The 22,662-nt window shown below is 40.9% G+C and overlaps 1 protein-coding gene across 1 annotated transcript; it reads right to left on the bottom strand.

The window, feature by feature from the left end:
* Positions 1-13,440: 13,440 nt before the first annotated feature.
* On the bottom strand, positions 13,441-16,889 carry LOC124258964 (BTB/POZ domain-containing protein KCTD7-like). Its single transcript, XM_046693032.1, has 3 exons — positions 16,876-16,889; positions 16,279-16,360; positions 13,441-14,357 (listed from the first exon to the last, which is right to left on the bottom strand). Exons 1-3 carry the CDS (start codon positions 16,887-16,889, stop codon positions 13,650-13,652), a joined length of 804 nt encoding a protein of 267 aa, XP_046548988.1. The 3' UTR covers positions 13,441-13,649.
* Positions 16,890-22,662: the final 5,773 nt, after the last annotated feature.

The raw sequence follows: 22,662 nt of genomic DNA, 5'->3' as shown, positions 1-22,662 counted from the left end.
CTTTATGTTTTCTTTTTTAATCTCGGAATGTGTGAGTACAGCACGTTCTAATTATCAATGAAACGGTAAAAGTTGTCAATGAACTTTGATCATGAAAAGTAGTTCCGTCCACCAATCATATTTCTTCTCTGCTTAGCTGACCAATCACCGTTGAGAATCACTGAAAAGCACATGTGCGATTATCACAAAAATAATCACCTGTGTATCCCAGCCCGGATGGGTAATAATCCTACTGCCTTAACTGTTGTTTAGTCTCTGGCTGATGAATACAAGATTCAGCCTTGGTTTCACGTCACACAGCATAATCACATAGGTCTGCTATCCCCTGTTTCGCATATCGCAATGTAGGTTGGTGCAACTTGGTGCGCGCAAAAGGAGCCGGGAACCAGCTTAGGTCTGCTGCAACGGTACGAGATTCTCACAAGAGTTGATGAAACCGGAGTGTTTCTGATCAGAAGCCTTGAAACCTTTGTCATGTCCATTTCCTTCCTCAGGAAGTTCTCTAATCTGTTTTGGGAGATTGTTTTGTTGTTGACACACCAGGTAATGTTCATTCTGTATCACGGCGGTATGGACTTCTTCGATATAGCCCAATGGTTGATAGCAAGAAGAACGTCCGTCGAGGTCCAAAGACATACGAGATTTGTTCGAGAAGGATTGGGTACTAGAGAAATCTTGTGTTATGGACATTGCATGATGCCATGTAGACATGTCGACATACCCTTCAGTTAACTGAGCCAATTGTTTCGCTGGGACAAGTTACGACGGGGTCAGTGGCCGGAGACCACCAAAATGGAACCCGCGGATTCCGAAATGGTGATGACCGACCAGAGAATAACTGGTCTCGTGTTGCTAGTTCAGTAAACATTTCCCAATACAGGAGAGACTGTATTGCGTTATCAGAGAATGTTTGGAAATAAAGATAGAATCAGTTTGTGGAGTTAGCTGTCATTCATTCAAAAGGCACACGATGTCTCATGAGTATGTGGTTCTGTCCAGGAATGTTCTTGCAGTGGTTGACAACTGATGACACCTCAACAACAACAACAACAACAACAACAACAACAATCAAAACAACCTTGCAACTACAACTTTCTACAACCAATCAGACATTTCTTGGACTTTCTAACATAGTCATTGTCTTTCGAAACTAAGTCTTAGAATACACACCACCACCACCAAAGAAGACTGTCCTTTCAGCTGGAAAGTATATTGCCTTCATGTTCGTGGATGCCGAGGGTGTCACCGTGGTGGACTATTTTCGAAAGGCCAGACTTTAAACGGAGCATATTATGCCTCAAGCTTGTCTGTCTCACAGACCCTGAACCGCATTTTCCAATTGTTTTTGGTACGAAACCAAGTTCGACTCGAAAGATGGATGCGTAATGGCACCTGTGAAGACCCTTTTGGGCAGCCAAGAGAAGGACTTCTATGAAATTAAGATATTATTTCTCTACTATCGTTCGCAAAAGTGTTTCAGCATATGTGTTGAAAATACACCATTTTTATGTCTATCTCGGTTGGGCTCAGAACTTATCGGTCAGTCCTCATTTCACCAGTCAAGTGTCACGTGACCACAAAATCCTCCCCACCTTCTGTGACGTCATGCATCGGATACTGGGGACCCTTTCTTTGTGGAATCCCCTTGATATTTATCTATATCGATATATATTTATTCCTGTGAAGATCCCGGTTGGAATCGGTTTTCAGCCACCATGCTTGTCGTAAGATGCAACGAAAGGGATGAGGTGGCCAGACCCGCTGACTTGGTTGATCCAACTGCGATGCTCATGACATCAACGAAAAACCTGTCTGGAGTTACGCAAATTAGCCATCATATCAGGGGCGCAGCTACCATTATAAATATAGGCCCAGGCTTACACATAATTGTTGCTAAAAAGGTTGGGTAAGCCCTCAATACTATCTGATAGCAAGCCAATTGTTTCGCCTATCGGGCTTACACGAAACAATTGGCGTGCTACGCGCCTGCATATATAAATTAATTTCAGCTTCATCCTGCAAAAAAGTACGCAGATCACAATCCCTTGACACTTGCTATGTATCCATACTTTTGTCAAATCATGTGTTAAAGATGCTGTTAATTCTGACCATAGGAACTATATAATCTTCACTGGTGTATTCATACGCAATATTTAGCATAATTACTTATGAACATGATTTTCATATGAATATGACATTCAGTGCCTCTGTCAAATCGTATCAGAGGCAAATTCATGTTATTAAACATCGTATGTATCAGATAAGGCTCAATTGCCTCCTGACATTTGTAATCTTCCTCTTTGAAATATCAGTCGTGATTCCCAGTCGAAGCTGCTTGTTGGCACACAGCCAGGAAGTAGAGGACTTAGAAAGCCGCAGCTGTTTACCTCGTCATACTGGAAGGTAATTAGCAAATCAGTTAGACGTAATTAATTGATTGGTAAAATGGTCATTTTCATACCATTACCCCATGAGATAGTTTGCCTGCCTCTTTATTACAGTAGTTTCACGTTGTGAAATTAGATTCCCCAAATGAATAAGGATGTAACATATCGTATTCTAATTAGTCTAAAGCATACATGTGACCATCTCACATCTATAAACACGATGATATCCATACTGGGTCTTTAACAGTTTACGGATCAGTTTCAATAAAAGAAAGGATAACAATACAGCCAGAAAGTATGCCGATTAGTCAGATATAAAGAAGTCATCACTATATCTGAATGGCCATGGGTCATAACTGTACCCAGACCGCCTCTGTGGTGTAGTGGTTAGAGCGTCCGCCCGGAGTGCGGAAGGTCGCGGGTTCGATCCCCGACCGCGTCACACCAAAAGACGTTAAAATATGGTACTTGTTGGTCCCTGCCTTGCGCTCGGCATTAATGGGTACAACAAGGACTAGTCGGCTCGGAGTCAGTATAATGTGTCTGAGTGGGGTATTCATGCTTCACTGCGGCATGGTATCTCAGTGGGCTAGCACTATAAAACCAGCTTCAGTCTGGACTAGTACAAGCTGCCGCACACACACATACACACGCATGCACGTCGTCATATGAGCGAAATATTCTCAAGCACGACGTTAAACCCAATTTCACCACCACCACCACCATAACTGTACCCGTGAAGATCCTGGTTAGGAACGATCTTCAGTAACCCATGCTTGTAAGAGGCGACTAACGGGATGGTCAGGCTCACTGACTTGGTTGACACATGTCATCGTATCCCAATTGTGTAGATCGATGCTCGTGCTACTGATCACTGGACTGTCTGGTCCAGACTCGATTGTTTACAGATCGTCGCCAGTGGGGCGTAAAACCAAACTGTTACTCGCTCGCTCACTCACTCATACTTGCCCTGACACTGGCCCATGTGCACTAAACTTTAAGCTAGAGAGGGATCTACTTATAAGGACACATTGTTCAGAAAAGCTTTCATACCCGTATGAATAAAAAGTTGTTTATTCACTGGAGAGAAGTGTTTGATTCAACGTTACTCGAGGACCAACAAGATGTTTCAGAAGTTCGAGCCCTGACTACCTCAATATCACAACTGGAGACACTAATTAAAATTAAAAGCATCTGCTTCACACAGACTCATATGGGAAGTCGAACATGAGGAGCTAAAATTTAACCACTAGGCTTCCTTCCCTACGTCTCCTCTCTTGCAAAAGGGGCGGTGGGGGTAGCATTGTGGTTAAAGCTTTCGCTCATCACGCCGAAGACCCAGGTTCGATTCCCCATATGGGTAAAACGTGTGAAGCCCTTTTCTGGTGGCCCCGTCATGATATTGCTGGAATATTGCTTAATGCGGCGTAAAAATAAACTCACTCACTTTGAAGACAATTACCAAGGATGATTGCATGCGCTATGTTAAATTTCACAATGTCAGTATTGAATATTAAGTGGCCCTTGTGGTACGAGTCGTAGCATTTCTTTGGTTCAAATTGGATACTAACACTTGCCGACGACTAATCTTTTCCGAAAACGTGTAAGTACACGTGCACTCATATTTGACATTTAGTTATAATAACGATGACCTATAAGCACCGCAACTGAATTACATTAATCTTGTATCATCCATTTAGATCGGTATACCATACAGTTCATTATTCATATTGTGTTTAAATGTGTACTCGGTGAGAGGCCATTGACGTAAAGGAGTGAGGATATCCGGTAAATCTCCATACACTATAACGGTATCAGCTGTGAATAGCTAGGTAGTTTGTAAAGCTGTGTACAGTAGACTTCTTGTAACATACCTCAGATCGGTTTGACCCAACAAATATTTTCTAAGTGTGTCAGACTAGATGTTTACACAGACTGAGTGTGATTTGGTGTCGTCAAAAGACGATTGAACCAATATTTACTTTATTACAAAGCTATACATTTTGCTGAAGTGAAAGAACATATCAGTGTAGAAACGTTATGTTCACATATACAAGCTGACATCTCACATCAACTTTGTGAGAATTTACGTACCTTTGTAGCAAACCTTGCTGATTGTTTGATCGGCCTTTTAGAAATGGCGAGTCAATAATGAAGCTTACGACTTTATGGACAACAACTTCTTGTTAATTGCATAGAGTGACGTTTCGTTGTAATTTCTTACACCGTTGTCAAGCTAAACATTTGGTGTACAAACCTACACCAAAACGTCGCTCTATGTATAACCAAAAAGCTGCTAGCCATAAAGTCGTTTGTTTATTCATCTTGTTTTCACCATCATCAGCCAGAGACTAAATAACAGTTAGTAGGAACATCCAGCGTCTCATCCAATGATGAGGGGCGGTGGGGTAGCCCAGTGGTTAAAGCGTTCGCTCGTCACGTCGAAAACCCGAGTTCGATTCCCCACATGGGTACAATGTGTGAAGCCCATTTCTGGTGTCCCCAGGCGTGATATTGCTAAAAGCGGCATGAAACCATACTAGCACACTCCTACGATGATGAATGTAAAGTCTCTTCCTTCAGTTAAGATGGTTGCCTCGGATATCTGGGATCCACAGGAATCCTATAGTCCGTTTGGCTCAAAATCTGACCGATGAATTGCAATCTAACTCGAAAACTAATAAACATATAATACTCAATGAAACACTGATCATAATTAAAACGTCAGACCAACTCTGTGAGGTTTTTGAAGAATTTATATCCTAAAAATAAAAAAGTTGTTAAACAAACTATCATTAAAATTTTGACACAGTTCACTATTTGTTACGAGAGAGGATGGCAGAGAAAGGATGGAGACGGCACAGCACAGGTTAATGAATCAATAACTTGGTGGGCACTTGTGCACGTGCTTCTCTCACACCTGGCTATTCCTTTCTATATTATAATCAGCGTTTCATTGAGTATTATATGTTTATTAGTTTTCGAGTTACATTGCAATTCATCGGTCCGCTTTTGATCCAAACGGACTATACTGATGGACTAACTCCCGAAAGGTCAGACCGTGAATGACCAATCGTGTGCTTATCTGTTCCAGCAACTACGTGCGCATATCAAGGCTAACCTCATGGAAACCTCACTAAAATTACCTCGTTATACCAGGACAATGCAAATTAGCCCAAGTCTGTCTGTTACCTTGGTTCCAAAGAACGGTTGACTTTGAGTGAGCGTGTGAGTATGGTTTGAAGCCGCTTTTAGCAATATTCCTGCAATGTCACGGCGGGTACACCAGAAAAGGGTTTCACACTTTGTACCCACGTGGGAAATAGAACCTGGGTCTTCAGCGAGACGAGCGACTGACTGAGTGTGGTATTACGCCGCTTTTAGCAATATTCCAGCAACATCACGGCGGGGGACACCAGAAATGGGCTTCACACATTGTACCCATGTGGGGATTCGAACCCGGGCCTTCGGCGTGACGAGCCAACGCTTTAACCATTAGGCTACCCCACCGCCCCTCGGTTGACTTTGAATTCAGTGAACATCCTCTGTATTCACATCTGAAACTTGAAGAAAGAACTGCTCAGCAAGCATTATGCAAATACTGATACCACAAAGGACGTTTTAACAGCACCAGCAGAAGGTGGAATAACTCAGGGCCTTGCGTCCACCTCATAAACCGTTTTGCGTTTTGATGTCTAGCAATCTTGCAGAAAGGTCAGTGTCTGTCGAATATCTTCAACAATATACTAACGCATATGTTCTTGCAGTTGGAATTCGCACACTCATAGCAGATACCTGGATGCTGCTTGGTTGATCAGACGGGTCACCTGCGGCAAGTTCTCAGCTGTCGTCAGATCTTCAAGAAGACAGGTATGGTATCAAAATTAAACAAGGTCTGATTTTAACCAAGACTAATTATTGACGGATGGCTGTGATTTACCCTGAACATTGTTGGTCATAAATCTAAATTCTTTTTCACTGCGATTGATGATCAAGATCTATAACCATTGCCATGGTTGTTAATGATCCATGCACACAATAACGGCTGTTCATGGTTTATATCCGTGATTGGTGTTCATCACAATCCATATCTAGGATCTCCACCTTTACAGTTGTTCATTATGATCCCAATCTATGACGGAGAGCTGAAGGTCGCAGGTTCGATCCCTGGCCACGTCAAACCAAAAGACATTAAAATATGGTACTTGTTGGTCCCTGCCCATCCTCGATAATCTCCAGGGTATAGTTCCAATAAATTTCCGCTATACCCTGGATGCATCTACGGCTCGAGCCGATGGAGATTTATTGAACGTATACCCTGGAGATTCGAGGATGGTCCCTGCCTGGCGCTCAGCATTTTTGGGTACAACAGGGACTGGTCGGCTCAGAGTCAGTATATTGTGTCTGAGTGGAGTATTCATGCTTATACCCGTGAAGGTCTGGGTTAGAATATTGATCTTCAGGTCCCCATGCTTGTCGTAAGAGGCGACTAAAGGGATCGGGTGGTCAGGCTCGCTGACTTGGTTGACACATGTCATTGGTTCCCAATTGCGCAGATCGATGCTCATGCTGTTGATCACTGGATTGTATGGTCCAGACTCGATTATTTACAGACTGCCGCCATATAGTTGGAATATTGCTGAGTGCGGTGTAAAACTAAACTCACTCACTCACTATTCATGCTTAACTGCGGCATGATATCTCAGTGAGCTAGCACTATAAAACCAGCTTAAGTCTGGGCTAGTACAAGCAGCCACACATATACACGCATACACATCATCATATGAGCGAAATATTTTTAAGTGTGACGTTACACCCCATTTCACCTCACTTCACATAATCTGTGATGGCTGGTATCCACTATGACAGCTGTCCACCATGATGGCAGTTCACTGGCATGACCAGGTCTAATTTCCGATTTGATGACTCAGCAAAAACAAACACCGGGCTGATGTAAACATGTTTACGTTTTTTATGTTACCAGCATATGAAAATAGGGGGCAATTGGGATATAAATACAAAATAACCAGGCTGTGACAAAAATATATGCACACAAGTTACTGAGACTGGTGACACTATTGTAATAATGTGACTTTAGGTCCATAAATGATATAAATAGTGATAACAAAAATGATGAGCTTGGTCACAAAATATACTGGACAAAATAAGTTAGGGGTATTGGTATTTTCATGACTGATTTTTATCAGTGTGTCAATAAATAAATATATCATTATTCATAATTTCAAAATTTACATATATCCCTAACTATTTTTGTCCAGTATACATCTACATGTCACAAGGTGACACACACATCACTTCACACACTAATAACTCATAGTTACCATAAACAATGCAACATATGTTATATTTGGGATTACACTGTCTTAGTGTATTCATAAACATAAACAATGCATGTAACGTATACATAATTATATAGTAAAGGTTAGGCATGGGCCAGTATGCCAGTCTCTACAGTTTGATTCAAACACAAACTGGGCAAGTAATGGAGCATTATTATAACAGTACATCTAAATGATATACATGTGTGAGTCTTGGAAAGGCATAACTCAATACATAGGCAATATTCACCTGCTGGAGGGGCACAAACGGTAAACATTCATTACGATCAATAAAGTTGTATTCCATAATATATCGATTTGTTCATATACACATACAGTTGACACCTTTCCTTAAGTACACTTTCCCCACAGACATAAAACACCAGAAATCATTCAAAAGTCATTGTTCAACTGAAATAAAACATATTTAACAGTATCACTAAAACACAATATTGGGATTCTATGGAAACACAATAGAACTTCCTCACAACCATCAACTGGGGACAAGTATCACTGCTCAGGTGTAAACAGGAATAAAACGAAAGAGGCATGTGACAGTGTTGGTCCTGTTTCTATTACTGAGTGAGTGAGTGAGTGAATTTAGTTTTACGTCGCTTTTAGCAACATTCAAGCAATATCACGTAGGGACACAAGAAATGGGCTTCAGAAATTGTACCCATGTGGGGATTTGAACCCGGGTCTTTGGCGTGACAAGTGAAAGCTTTAACCACACTACCTCAACACCTCTTCTATTACCAACACTACAGAGGCGGATCTATGGTCCGACTAACAGGAACAATCATTATGTTCCTCTATGATCCAATGCCAGCTATGGTATCATTACAACAGCTATTTGTTACCCTGCATTTCCCTTCTATCAGTGGATCATTGTAAATGGTTCAATCCCCAAGCCTTATATAAAGTGGTTAACAGTCTTGGCACTCATCATGAAGAGGGTACAACAAGGGCTGGTCTGCCCAGAGTTACTGCAATGCTTGGGGTGTCCATGTTAAACTATGGCATCTCAGTGGGTTAGCACTATAAAACTGGCATCAGTCGACTACGAGCAGACACAGATATGGACTCAGACCCACATAGCTGTACCAGAGCCATAGCCTTGAATACAATATTGAGACCCATTCTTGTCACCTTACAGACACTCTGGACAAGCAAATGGAACTCTTTCCTTGAATTTCAGAGGAGTCAATGACACTACATGTACATGTATTATTTACAGAATTGAGGACCATCATAGAACTGCACATCACCACATGTTTAATAAGTGACAGATGACATCCTTCTGTGACTGGTGTTCATATTCTATATCAGGGCCGAACACAGGACACATGCTCCCAATCCAGATGTTCACGGTGTCCCCCTTATGATGACAGGTGAACACACAAGTCATCATCCTTAGGTCATGACAGGTGCACCCAGATGTTCACGGTGTCCCCCTTATGATGACAGGTGAACACACAAGTCATCATCCTTAGGTCATGACACACAAGTCATCATCCTTAGGTCATGACACCCTGCCAATCCAGATGTTCATGGTGTCCCCCTTATGATGACAGTTGTACACACAAGTCATCATCCTTAGGTCATGACCGGTGCACCCTGCCAATCCAGATGTTCATGGTGTCCCCCTTATGATGACAGTTGTACACACAAGTCATCATCCTTAGGTCAGGACCGGTGCACCCAGCCAATCCAGATGTTCACGGTGTCCCCCTTTTGATGACAGTTGTACACACAAGTCATCATCCTTAGGTCATGACCGGTGCACCCAGCCAATCCAGATGTTCATGGTGTCCCCGTTATAATGACAGGTGAACACGCAACCAGTCAAGACTTTCAATGTCTGACCACCTCAGTGACAAGTATACATGCACTCAATCATTTCTTTCCATGACATCCTGACAGGTGCACGCAGCAAGTCAACACGTTCATGGTGTCCCTAAAGACAATGACAGGTGCACCCAGCCAAACACAGCAAGTCACTGTCATCATCCTTAGGTCATGACAGGTGCACCCAGCCAATCCAGATGATCACGGTGTCCCCCTTATGATGACAGGTGTACGCACAGCAAGTCAATGAGATCATCCTTGGTCACGACCGGTTCACCCAGTCACTCCAGATGATCATGGTGTCCCCCTTGTGATGACAGGTGTACACACAGCAAGTCAATGTGATCATCCTTGGTCACGACCGGTTCACCCAGTCACTCCAGATGATCATGGTGTCCCCCTTGTGATGACAGGTGTACACACAGCAAGTCAATGTGATCATCCTCGGTCACGACCGGTGCACCCAGTCACTCCAGATGATCATGGTGTCCCCCTTATGATGACAGTTGTACACATAAGTCATCATCCTTAGGTCATGACAGGTCCACCCAGCCAATCCAGATGTTCACGGTGTCCCCGTTATGATGACAGGTGAACACGCACCCAGTCAAAACTTTCAGTGTCTGACCACCTCAGTGACAAGTATACATGCACTCAATCATTTCTTTCCATGACATCATGACAGGTGCACGCAGCAAGTCAACACGTTCATGGTGTCCCTAAAGACAATGACAGGTGCACCCAGCCAAACACAGCAAGTCAATGTGATCATCCTTGGTCACGACAGGTGCACCCAGTCACTCCAGATGATCACGGTGTCCCCCTTGTGATGACAGGTGTACACACAGCAAGTCAATGTGATCATCCTTGGTCACGACCGGTGCACCCAGTCACTCCAGATAATCACGGTGTCCCCCTTGTGATGACAGGTGTACACACAGCAAATCAATGTGATCATCCTTGGTAAAATCCTCATCCTAAACTAAACTTATTCTGCATACATATGTAAAGTATATCATTGCATAAGAAAAGGCAATTAAACCGTCATGTCAAATAACTAAACCAATTTTACCCAGTGTCAAATATTTGGCAAGTCAATGTTACCCTTAACACGTAAAATACAATGTCAACAAAACTAACCTGCCAATAAAAGTCACAGATATAATTCATTTAACATGTGTTACATTGAAATGCACCTAAACAACAGAACAATATTCTGTGAAGACAACACAGTCGGCTGTAAGGTCTACTGCCAGGATGACAGTCCAATCATTGGCCCCTTTAACGTACAACATCTATATAGCCAGCCTCATGTGCAAGCTGACTTTACCACCATTGCCTCAAACCCAACATGTCCACCCTTGCAGCTCACAGCAGATGCACATCATTCATTGTTCTTTCTGTAATTTGATCAATACTCTCCTGAATAACAATTAAACATCAACGCTCTCAATTAAACAATTATAAGTAGGCAAAAGAGTGCATTAGAATTTATTAGTCTTTGAGTGTGGACTCCCCAACATATGATATATATTTTGATCAATACTTCCCTGAATAACAACTGAACAACAAAGCTCTCCTAAATAAGAATTAAACAATCTGAAGTAAGCAAAGGCGTGAATTACAATTTGTTCATCTTTTATGGTATCCTCGCCAACATATGATAGGGATAGTCATGGGTATTCAGTGAGATACCAAAGAAGAAATAATTAAGTACTGAAATAATAACTAACTATTGCTATTCATTGAGTTTTACATAAAGACGAGAGTTAATGGATGTCAACTTCTGTATTTTGAGGAACATGACATTTTGGAGGATATTCTACCCATTCATCTTACTCATTCACATGATCACTGAGAACATACTCCGAGACGTTGTGTTCCTCAAAATAAAGAAGTTGATATCCATTAATTCTTGCCTTTCTGTGTACCACTTCTAAATGCCATTCAAAGTGTTTTACATTCATTACAAAGTTGTCCCAACCGAACATACGGAGAAAGCCCAAGGTAATTAAGGTCATACACTCAAACCTTTAGTGTATGGCTGATGACAAGCCCAGGATCAGGGCCAACCAGAGATTCAATATATGATCAGTGAATCCTGGTACTACCAAGGGCCATAAATCTGCACAGTTGTTTATGATGCTTTAGACCACTGGGCTACCAGAACTCTGCGTTCCTAACAAACTTGAGTAGTATGCCAGTATATATAGCAACAGGCTGCATGCATGGTTACAGATAAGGTACAGGTAAATGCAGAGTATAGTAAATAACAGAGTATAGTACAGGGACCATATCACAACTGAAAGAGTGGATCTAATACTGAATACACATCCAAGAGTTCAAGGGGCGGTGGGGTAGCCCAGTGGTTCAAGTGTCTGCACGTCACACTGAAGGCCTGAGGTCGATTTCCCACATGTCAACAAAATGTGCAGCCCATTTCTGATGTCCCCTGCCGTGATGGTGCTGGAATATTGCTAAAAGCAGCATAAAACCCAACTCACTCACTCAAAGAGTTCAAACATGCATTCCAAGTTCAGCTAGCTTCATAAGTGTTCAGTATGCAGTACAAGTGTTCAGTACAAGTGTTCAGTATACAGTACAAGTGTTCAGTACAAGTGTTTGGTATACAGTACAAGTGTTTGGTATACAGTACAAGTGTTTGGTAAACAGTACAAGTGTTTGGTATGCAGTACAAGTGTTTGGTATGCAGTACAAGTGTTTGGTATGCAGTACAAGTGTTCAGTATGCAGTACAAGTGTTTGTATGCATTACAAGTGTTCAGTATGCATTACAAGTGTTCAGTATGCATACGCAGTACAAGTGTTCAGTATGCATTACAAGTGTTTCAGTATGCATTACAAGTGTTCAGTATGCATTACAAGTGTTCAGTATGCAGTACAAGTGTTCAGTATGCAGGACAAGTGTTCAGTATGCATTACAAGTGTTCAGTATGCATTACAAGTGTTCAGTATGCATTACAAGTGTTCAGTATGCATTACAAGTGTTCAGTATGCAGTACAAGTGTTCAGTATGCATTACAAGTGTTCAGTATGCATTACAAGTGTTCAGTATGCATTACAAGTGTTCAGTATGCATTACAAGTGTTCATCAGTATGCATTACAAGTGTTCAGTATGCATTACAAGTGTTCAGTATGTACGCATTACAAGTGTTCAGTATGCATTACAAGTGATCAGTATGCAGTACAAGTGTTCAGTATGCATTACAAGTGTTCAGTATGCATTACAAGTGTTCAGTATGCAATTACAAGTGTTCAGTATGCATTACAAGTGTTCAGTATGCATTACAAGTGTTCAGTATGCATTACAAGTGTTCAGTATGCATTACAAGTGTTCAGTGCATTACAAGCAATTACAGTACAGTGTTCAGTACGCAATACACGTGTTCAGTACGCAATACACGTGTTCAGTATGCATTACAAGTGTACATCATGCACTATAAGTACTCATGTGTTCAGCACCCAACAGAGCAATTCTGACTTTCCAGGACAAAGTTCAGTCAGCACAAACAGCACTATCAGCATCAAGCTGTTGTGTGTGATGATGATACATGATAAAGGAGAAATGACTGGCCCACTATACCAAGCTGGCAACAACAGATATCAAGCTGACAATCATGTCACAGTCAACCATGTCTTATAACTTGAATAAAACACTGTCTCAAGAAGGAACCGTCTCAACAGTCAGGCAGTTTCATTCCACTGCACTACTATATTTAGTTTCAGAAAAATAGAAAGAAAATTAGATTGATTATGATTAGCGGTCACAGGTGCTTGCAGTTTGATTTTTTTATAAAAAAATATATTTAGATATATTGTCTAAAAAGGATGTGTTAAAACATTAAAACTGTTAATAGGACAAATTTGACTTTATTTTGTGTTTTTCCTACAACCCTTTGGCAAACTATCATAAAAATCAAAGAAAACAAATATTGTTTGCACATTTTGTGTCTGTTAAAAGAGATTCAAGTTACAGAAAATTGTTGTGTTTACAAATGGCATAAACACCTACACAGGTACAGGCTGGAAAATGTGTGGAATAAATAATCAACTATCAATCAAATATGATTTGCAACTTGTAGACAAATTTCTGACAGGTTTGTCCATAGTAATATTTACACTTCCGCTTACTCTCGTGCGGCTTGACATTAAACCCATCCTCCATGAGATCGTTCTCCAGACATTTCATGAACACTTCTTCATCAGCTTGTGCTTCCCACGGCCCGATACTGACATGAGCTGATTCCACAATACACCCATGGAGGGGATTAAAGTTCTGAACCTTGGCCTTGAACTCTGTTTTGAAAGCACATATCAACACTTCACCTATTCTGTTAACTGACGCATTAGCAACTGCTGCTCGGATGACGTCATTCTTGGCATCTTGGTACCCTGGAAACTGGGATCGATGGGATTCTTTGACAATAATTGAAGCAATTTCTGGTCGAAGCTGTAGCTTTTCAACCATGGACTGAAGGCCGTAGTACTCGGCATCTCTGTAGACAGCTATGGATGAGTCGGAGGGCGGAATTGTTCCGTAGCGGAGGTATTCCAGAATGTGACCAAACACGGCACCGTTGGTGTCCAAGAAGTAATGGCCATCTTGGTCCTGGTCAACCTTGTGACGGCCACTGAACATGGCCGCTAGCATGGAGTCGGAGTACTTCAGCAGCGTGGAGAGTCGCGTCTGGTACACCATTCCGCCAACATTCAGGGATATGATTGGAGGAAACTGGCCCAGTTTTACCACATTGTCTCTTATCTGAAAAAAACAAAACAACAAAAAAGATAATCTACAAGTAACACAGAAATTTGAAGGATTTGTATAACCCACAATCCCAGTATTTGAAGAAGTAGTTACTGAAATTGACCAGTAGGGAGGTATGTAGTAGTTACTTCATTCTAATACGAGAGCTTGGTCCAAATACACCACAGCCTGGTCGCTGGTGATTGATCCATGAATTGTCGAGGGCGTAGTAACTGCTTTGTACCATGCCCACATTCTGCATTCAAATTTCGAAATCTGCATGGGATTTTTTTATTTAAAATCATTCTGTTTGAGACTGCCGCCATGTCTAGTTGTGAGTGGGATAATACTATAGACAACATTACACTGTCACAAATAGTTGACAAATTGAAGGTGCTAAACTCTGGGATGATACAATTGATGACATCATTCTCTCACATGCGGCCGATATAATGGAAACTAAATCTACTGTGTTAAAGGGATTGGCCAATTTATTAGACGAAGTATTTTCAATAATTAGGCCAGACCAATTTTATTTCTTGTTTTACAGGTCCGCTGGTCATATTTCTTCAAGAATAAGAAAAAAATATAAGATAATCGTCCCTGCTCAAAAAATAAAAACCTAATGTTTTACTGGTCAAAAATGTAAATTTACAAGAAAAGTTTTTTTTTAGACTGTATTTTGCCCCATATACATTTCATAAACGTTTGTTAAACGTAGGCGTGGCTAAAATTGAAAAGAGCCAATCAGGGAGTTGCTGTCGAAGGCACAGCTCAATACTGTGGTGTAACTATACAATACACGTCTGAGATCAAAGGGACCGCAGTCGGAGCATAGTACAATTCAAATTTTATCATCAATTGGTATCTTTTTAATTACCTAAAAGTAAAAATTAAACATTTAGGGGTCCCCAGATTGATATGTGACCTGGAAAAATGTGTTTGCTTCTCTAGACCTTTTCAGATCTGACTCATTTCTGATGACTTTCTTATTTTACTTCTGGTCAGGTGAGGTGAGGTGAGGTGAAATTGGGTTTAACGTCGTGATTGAGAATATTTCGCTCATATGACGACGTGCATGCGTGTGTGTGTGTATGTGCGGTTGCTTGTACTAGCCCAGACTATGCTGGTTTTATAGTGCCAGCCCACTGAGATACCATGCCGCAGTGAAGCATGAATACCCCACTCAGACACATTATACTGACTCCGAGCCGACCAGTCCTTGTTGTACCCATTAATGCCGAGCGCCAGGCAGGGTCAGGTCAGGACCCTCATGGCCTATATTATCAACAAAAGGTATGAGGCAACAAGGCCACAGTGACCACAGCCAGGTTCCCCTCCATTCCCAATATGACAGAATAAGGTAAGAGTTTAACTAAATTTGTATTCAAGTGGAGGCATATAATTTCAGCTTAATCTTTTTCTTGGTGTGCTGGAATATATTTAAGAAATAGTGGTGTAGAAATTTTAGGAGCTTGGGAGACAAAAGAGACAAGAATAATATATCATCAAGACTGATATGGCAGCACCTGCATGGACAACATGAACCCCTTTAAATTTTGACATTGATCAATAATTTGATGGTTATATTATCAGCTGGTTCCAAAGGCAACATATTTATAAGTCCTTCATCTCCCATAGTACAGCCAAAAATATTAATAAAAAATTATGAGATCTTTATAGTATATCAGTCATGGATTAAAACCTATTTTTTTTTAATTAAGAAAATATCTGAAATTTAGCTTGCTAGAGCGTGTTAGTGTTAATTTGACTAATAACAAAACCAAAAACAAACAAGCATCATCTAACAAAAATTGACAATAAATGGGAAAATGCGATAAAGAAAATAGTTTAAGACATCCATTAACCACAAACAATATGAAAACCGATAAAGGCTGATTTAACGAAAATATGGACTCTCTACACAGGTACGCACCGAGTAGTGATTGACACCTGTCTGAGGTGATGACGGCAGGAACGAGCACCTGTCTGTCGCCGCACTGAATCTGCACGGGGCTCTTCATAACCTTCCCTGACATGCGTGATGAAAGGATGCTTAGCTCTTGGAAAAGGCTTTGGTGCGATTTCTCGCATTGAAATAATTTCCTCAACAGAGGAATCGTCTTCATCTGTCATTTTCAATATTTCTTCTGCGGATGTTTTGGCATGCAGTTGTTATCTCCCTTCCCTATATGTATATATTTAGACATAGACTACTTTCCTAATAACTAGTATCACATTATTTCGAGCAACAGAATATTTACCGGTGAAGTAACTAATTCCGCTTTTCTCGTTCATATTGTCACAATAAAAACAACGTTTTCCTGGATTTCAAGAATTTTGCTCAGTAGTCAAGTAACAAATACAAAATTATTTGATTTTTTGCAATCGCGTGTACGCGGGGCGTGAGTGAGTGGGTGATTTAAGAATTAAAGTCGCTTCTACATTATTCCAGCCATACAGCGACGAGAACAAGACTGCCGTATATAGATGAGTGTATCACAAAGGGTGTTCGCATTGTTTTCTGTGGTACTGATGGCACAACATGTTTTAAGTTTTAGTTAGGTTAGTTGACCTCAGGGAATTTGCTTTGTACTAGATTCGCATAAGTCTCTTAGGTAATGATTGATATAATAAAGAACTTAGTAAGCACCCTTGACATAGCTCACGATTGAATGAGCCCCGATTTTAACCCTTTGGAGCATATCTGGGACATGATTTGTCGTCGTGTGCAACAAAGGGATCCTCCTACAGAACCTGGCCCAATTGGAAGCTGCTTTACACGAGGAATGGCGTAGACTGCCCCTTCAGAGGATCAGGAAGATGGCAGGGGGTATGAGGAGGAGGGTGCTGGCTGTCATACAGTCACATGGTGGTTACACTCGGTATTGACCTTGAATCGTGTAAGACACGCAAAATGACATTTTAAATGTTCACATTCACCAACATATTCAACATTAAACCAGTGTATGAAATAAGGCCCGTCCGACCGCCCGAGACGGTCTAGATTTCTGACGGACGGTCTAAATTTACAGCTAGCCAGCCCGATGGTCTGGTAAAAAGTTTAGATGTTCCATACATCTGAGTAAATTCACCATATTTGGTATGGTTAAATCTATTTTGGGCTGGTAACATTTTGAAGTTACCGGCCCTGATGTCTGGCTGGACTTTTGGCTTATTTCATACACTGATTTAACATTCCAGGGCCATACGTGTACAGACATGGTTTTGTATGAAAATAAGAGAGCAATTATCATCATAAAACCAACATCCACCCTCTGGAACCACTGTTCTGCAGAGTGCATTGATAGGGTGACTGTCCGCCTGCGTTTGCAGTGATCGCGTGCTTGTTTTGGCGGTGAATGCAAGTTCGGTGTTGAAAATCTAGTCACCATTTGTGAAAGACGAACAATATCATTAACTTTTTACGAATGCAAAGGTTCTGGTGGTCATTTATAGAAAGTTATAACTTGCTAGGTTAAACATGAAGAAAGCAATCAGCGATTATCGGCAGAACATACCATTTCATGTAGACACATACTAAGTTTAATACCAAATGGTTTGATTTTACAGTATTTCTATGTGCAGACATTGTTAATGATACACGTTTCCACATATATGTGCAGTCTTTGCTCAGTTGAATGCATAGTATTCATATAATCAGTCTAAATGTAATCGTGAAGTGATCGGGGTCCAGTGACTGTACGCCCACTGTGCATGCATGCAGTGATCGTATTTTTTTCGTGCAGTGATCGGGATAGTACAGTCGTTTCAAACATGAGCATGGACCTGTAGAAGTGAAGATGACTGTAATAGAGCGTTTGGAGCTAAGCTTTATTAGCACAGGATCAGAAATTGAAGTCCCAGCCATTGCTCCGTTAAAGCACTTCAAGCGCAACTTACCCGTGAAGATCCGGGTTAGAATTGATCTTCAGTAACACATGCTTATCGTAAGAGGCGACTAACGGGATCGGGTGGTCAGGCTCGCTGACTTGGTTGACACATGTCATCGAATCCCATTTTGCTTCACATTTGGTGATATATCCCTGCTCATCTGCTTCACATTTGGTGATATATCCCTGCCCATCTGCTTCACATTTGGTGATATATCCCTGCCCCTCTGCTTCACATTTGGTGATATATCCCTGCCCCTCTGCTTCACATTTGGTGATATATCCCTGCCCCTCTGCTTCACATTTGGTGATATATCCCTGCCCCTCTGCTTCGCATTTTTGCTTAGAGGACTCTGTGTCTGAAGGTACTATATAGATAGAAAATTTTATGTTTTTGCAGATGTACCCTCAAGGTCGCTTAGTACAATGTCATAAATACTGATTCTTGCCTTTGTTTATATTAAATGTTTTGGTCATTGTCTTTATTTTCAAATCTAAGTGTTTTTGCACACAGTGATTCACAACTGTAGGAAAGTCATCCATATAAGGGCAATATCCACACCTAACCTTCTCATCCATATAAGGGCAATATCCACACCTGACCTTCTCATCCATATAAGGGCAATATCCACACCTAACCTCATCCATATAAGGGCAATATCCACGCCTAACCTTCTCATCCATATAAGGGCAATATCCACACCTAACCTTCTCATCCATATAAGGGCAATATCCACACCTGACCTTCTCATCCATATAAGGGCAATATCCACACCTGACCTTCTCATCCATATAAGGGCAATATCCACACCTAACCTCATCCATATAAGGGCAATATCCACGCCTAACCTTCTCATCCATATAAGGGCAATATCCACACCTAACCTTCTCATCCATGTAAGGGCAATATCCACACCTAACCTTCTCATCCATATAAGGGCAATATCCACACCTGACCTTCTCATCCATATAAGGGCAATATCCACACCTGACCTTCTCATCCATATAAGGGCAATATCCACACCTGACCTCCTCTTCCATATAAGGGCAATATCCACACCTGACCTTCTCATCCATATAAGGGCAATATCCACACCTGACCTTCTCATCCATATAAGGGCAATATCCACACCTGACCTTCTCATCCATATAAGGGCAATATCCAAACCTAACCTTCTCATCCATATAAGGGCAATATCCACACCTAACCTTCTCATTCATATAAGGGCAATATCCACACCTAACCTTCTCATCCATATAAGGGCAATATCCACACCTAACCTTCTCATCCATATAAGGGCAATATCCACACCTGACCTTCTCATCCATATAAGGGCAATATCCACGCCTAACCTTCTCATTCATATAAAGGCAATATCCACACCTGACCTTCTCATCCATATAAGGGCAATATCCACACCTGACCTTCTCATCCATATAAGGGCAATATCCACACCTGACCTTCTCATCCATATAAGGGCAATATCACCCATGACCTTATATGAGATGAGAGAATGAGATGATATATAGATGAAAGATCAGGTGATATGCCTATAAGAGGCAATATCAAACCTAACCTTCTCATCCATATAAGGGCAATATCCACACTTGACCTTCTCATCCATATAAGGGCAATATCCACACCTGACCTTATATGGATGAGGTTGTCAGGTGAATGATTATTATATGGATGAGAAGGTCAGAAATGGATATTGCCCATATAGAACAATATCAAAACCTAACCTTCTCATCCATATAAGGGCAATATCCACACCTAACCTTCTCATCCATATAAGGGCAATATCCACACCTGACCTTCTCATCCATATAAGGGCAATATCCACACCTGACCTTCTCATCCATATAAGGGCAATATCCACACCTAACCTTCTCATCCATATAAGGGCAATATCCACGCCTAACCTTCTCATCCATATAAAGGGCAATATCCACACCTGACCTTTCTCATCCATATAAGGGCAATATCCACACCTGACCTTCTCATCCATATAAGGGCAATATCCACGCCTGACCTTCTCATCCATATAAGGGCAATATCCACGCCTAACCTTCTCATCCATATAAGGGCAATATCCACACCTGACCTTCTCATCCATATAAGGGCAATATCCACACCTGACCTTCTCATCCATATAAGGGCAATATCCACACCTGACCTCCTCTTCCATATAAGGGCAATATCCACACCTGACCTTCTCATCCATATAAGGGCAATATCCACACCTAACCTTCTCATCCATATAAGGGCAATATCCACACCTGACCTTCTTATCCATATAAGGGCAATATCCACGCCTGACCTTCTCATCCATATCAGGGCAATATCCACACCTAACCTTCTCATCAATGTTGCTCAGTCTGAAATTGATCGAAAATATACTTTGTTACATCGAAACACCGGCTATTCCATATTTTCTATAAAATTTAAGAAAAGGTGTACAGAAAATTCCGATCACTGCATATTCCAAATTTCCGATCACTGAATTCTGTTTTCATCGTACTCCCGCGATAACTTCACTGAATATCAATTTTACATTTTGTACAATAACTTCTTCAATTTTCACCCGAATGACTTCCTCTTTTCACAGAAGCTACAACTGATGGTGATAATCTTTAACTGTGTATGTCATTCATAAGAAAAATGAAAATATATTTCAAATGAACTTAGTATTAGTCTACGTGAAAAGGTATGTTCTGCCGATAATCGCTGCTTGCTTTCGTCATGTTTAACCTAGCAATTCAAAACTTTCTACAAATAACCCTCAAAACCTTTGCATTCGTGAAATGTTAATATATAAATGATATTGTTCGTCTTTCACAAATGGTGACATGGATTCACAATCATTTTGTCACTGTTTTTCTGCATGACAGTCCAGGAGTCATCATTTTGTCGTTTTTTATGAATCAAAGGATCATCCTTAGAAATCATTAGCATTTCATTCATAATACTATTTTAGTACATTCAAATATTTTGAGCAGGGGATTTGAACCCAGAGTCTGGCAGCTAATCCGACTTCCATTTTTGTGGAAGCCGTGTTGGCTGAGCGGGTTAGACGGATGACTTTGTGTGCTGGCGATTAGGTGCATATCTCTGAAATTGTGGGTTCGAATCCCGGATGGGACCCAACACAAGTTGTAGAACCTGTACATTACTGTGAAAGTGTAATTCCAAGAATAACATTCGTTACACTTTTAATTCAAAACCCCCATACATTCATTCATTATTCATTTCAAACATTCACAGTTCATTTACTTGGTTGATCGGGATGAATGTACAGAACAACGTAGATATCTGATGAAAATTTTGTCCACAAGACTTATTTTGTCGTGGTATTCGGAAACTGCTTTTTTAGCCTACAGTCAACGCCAAAATTATTTTTGGTTCCATCCAAATTACGTTTTTTAGAAATCCCAGACTTCTGTCAAAAACGAAAACAAGCGGAAGTGGTGCGAAATTGATCTGGCACTGTGATGGAAAACAGGTCATTATACATCAGATGAGTTATATACAATTTTACTGTTAAATAACTGACCTATTACACGCATCGCTCCCTAACCCTTTCCTGAAATTGGAATTTCGTATATCTACGACCCAATATGAAGAATATATATTCTCCATAACAAATATCTAGTACATTGTGTATATGTAGGTGTCAAATATAACACATTTGATGCTGACCGCCTCCGTGGTGTAAACAAAAAGGATAAGGGGCCAGACTCCAACAGCTCTGGCCATCATTCATGACATCGACCACTGGTTTGGTACAGACAAAAACTAAACAAAATTGTGCCGTCACAAGTATATTCTGTCTTACAGTCTCTGAACCGTATTGTTTTCCCTTCTGCCTGGCGATGTCTGTGATGCAAACGCCACACATGATCATGAAGCCGATCTTGAACTTCCAATCTCACTGGGGCTTCTTTTCAATTAAAATGTAATTACTTGTTTTCATCATATTCTATATATTGCAGAGACAAAGCTTTAGTCTACCACAATAAAAATCCTGCAAGTAAGTTTATTTTCAACAAGGGGGTACTTTTATGGATATACAACTAATTTATTACTAAGTGTAGAACAACCCTCCTTCAAGCCTTTCAAGGCCCTTGTTCATCGCGTAATGTTTATTTTAACATGTGTGCAATGCATCCTCGGTAAATTAGCATTAAAACGTTTCTCTTTTTGTGCATATTTTCTTCACGTGATATTGATACTTTTTGTAAATTGCGTAAACTGTTTTTCGTCTTTAGTGTCCAGGATAACCGTTGGATTACATCGCATTGAAGAACTTGTCAAAGGTTAATGAGATATGTACTTTTAACAATAGTTGTTAGGGACATAGTATTCAAAGTGGGTTTTTAATATCGACCAATAAAACGAACCTTCAGTTTAACTCCCGAGGCAGCAA

Source organism: Haliotis rubra, unplaced genomic scaffold (assembly GCF_003918875.1).
Source record: "Haliotis rubra isolate DU_JTF1 unplaced genomic scaffold, ASM391887v1 Scf704, whole genome shotgun sequence".
Classification (NCBI taxonomy): domain Eukaryota; kingdom Metazoa; phylum Mollusca; class Gastropoda; order Lepetellida; family Haliotidae; genus Haliotis; species Haliotis rubra.
Note: the sequence above shows the minus strand (reverse complement) of the source record. Positions and strands in the feature narration are given on the sequence as shown.

Bases quoted from the DNA above. Each gene is read 5' to 3' on its own strand.
- LOC124258964 (XM_046693032.1), bottom strand. The intron at 14,358-16,278 runs GTGCGTACCTGT...TGTTTTTTTCAG, and splicing joins CAGGTGTCAATCACTACTCG to ATAAGAGACAATGTGGTAAA.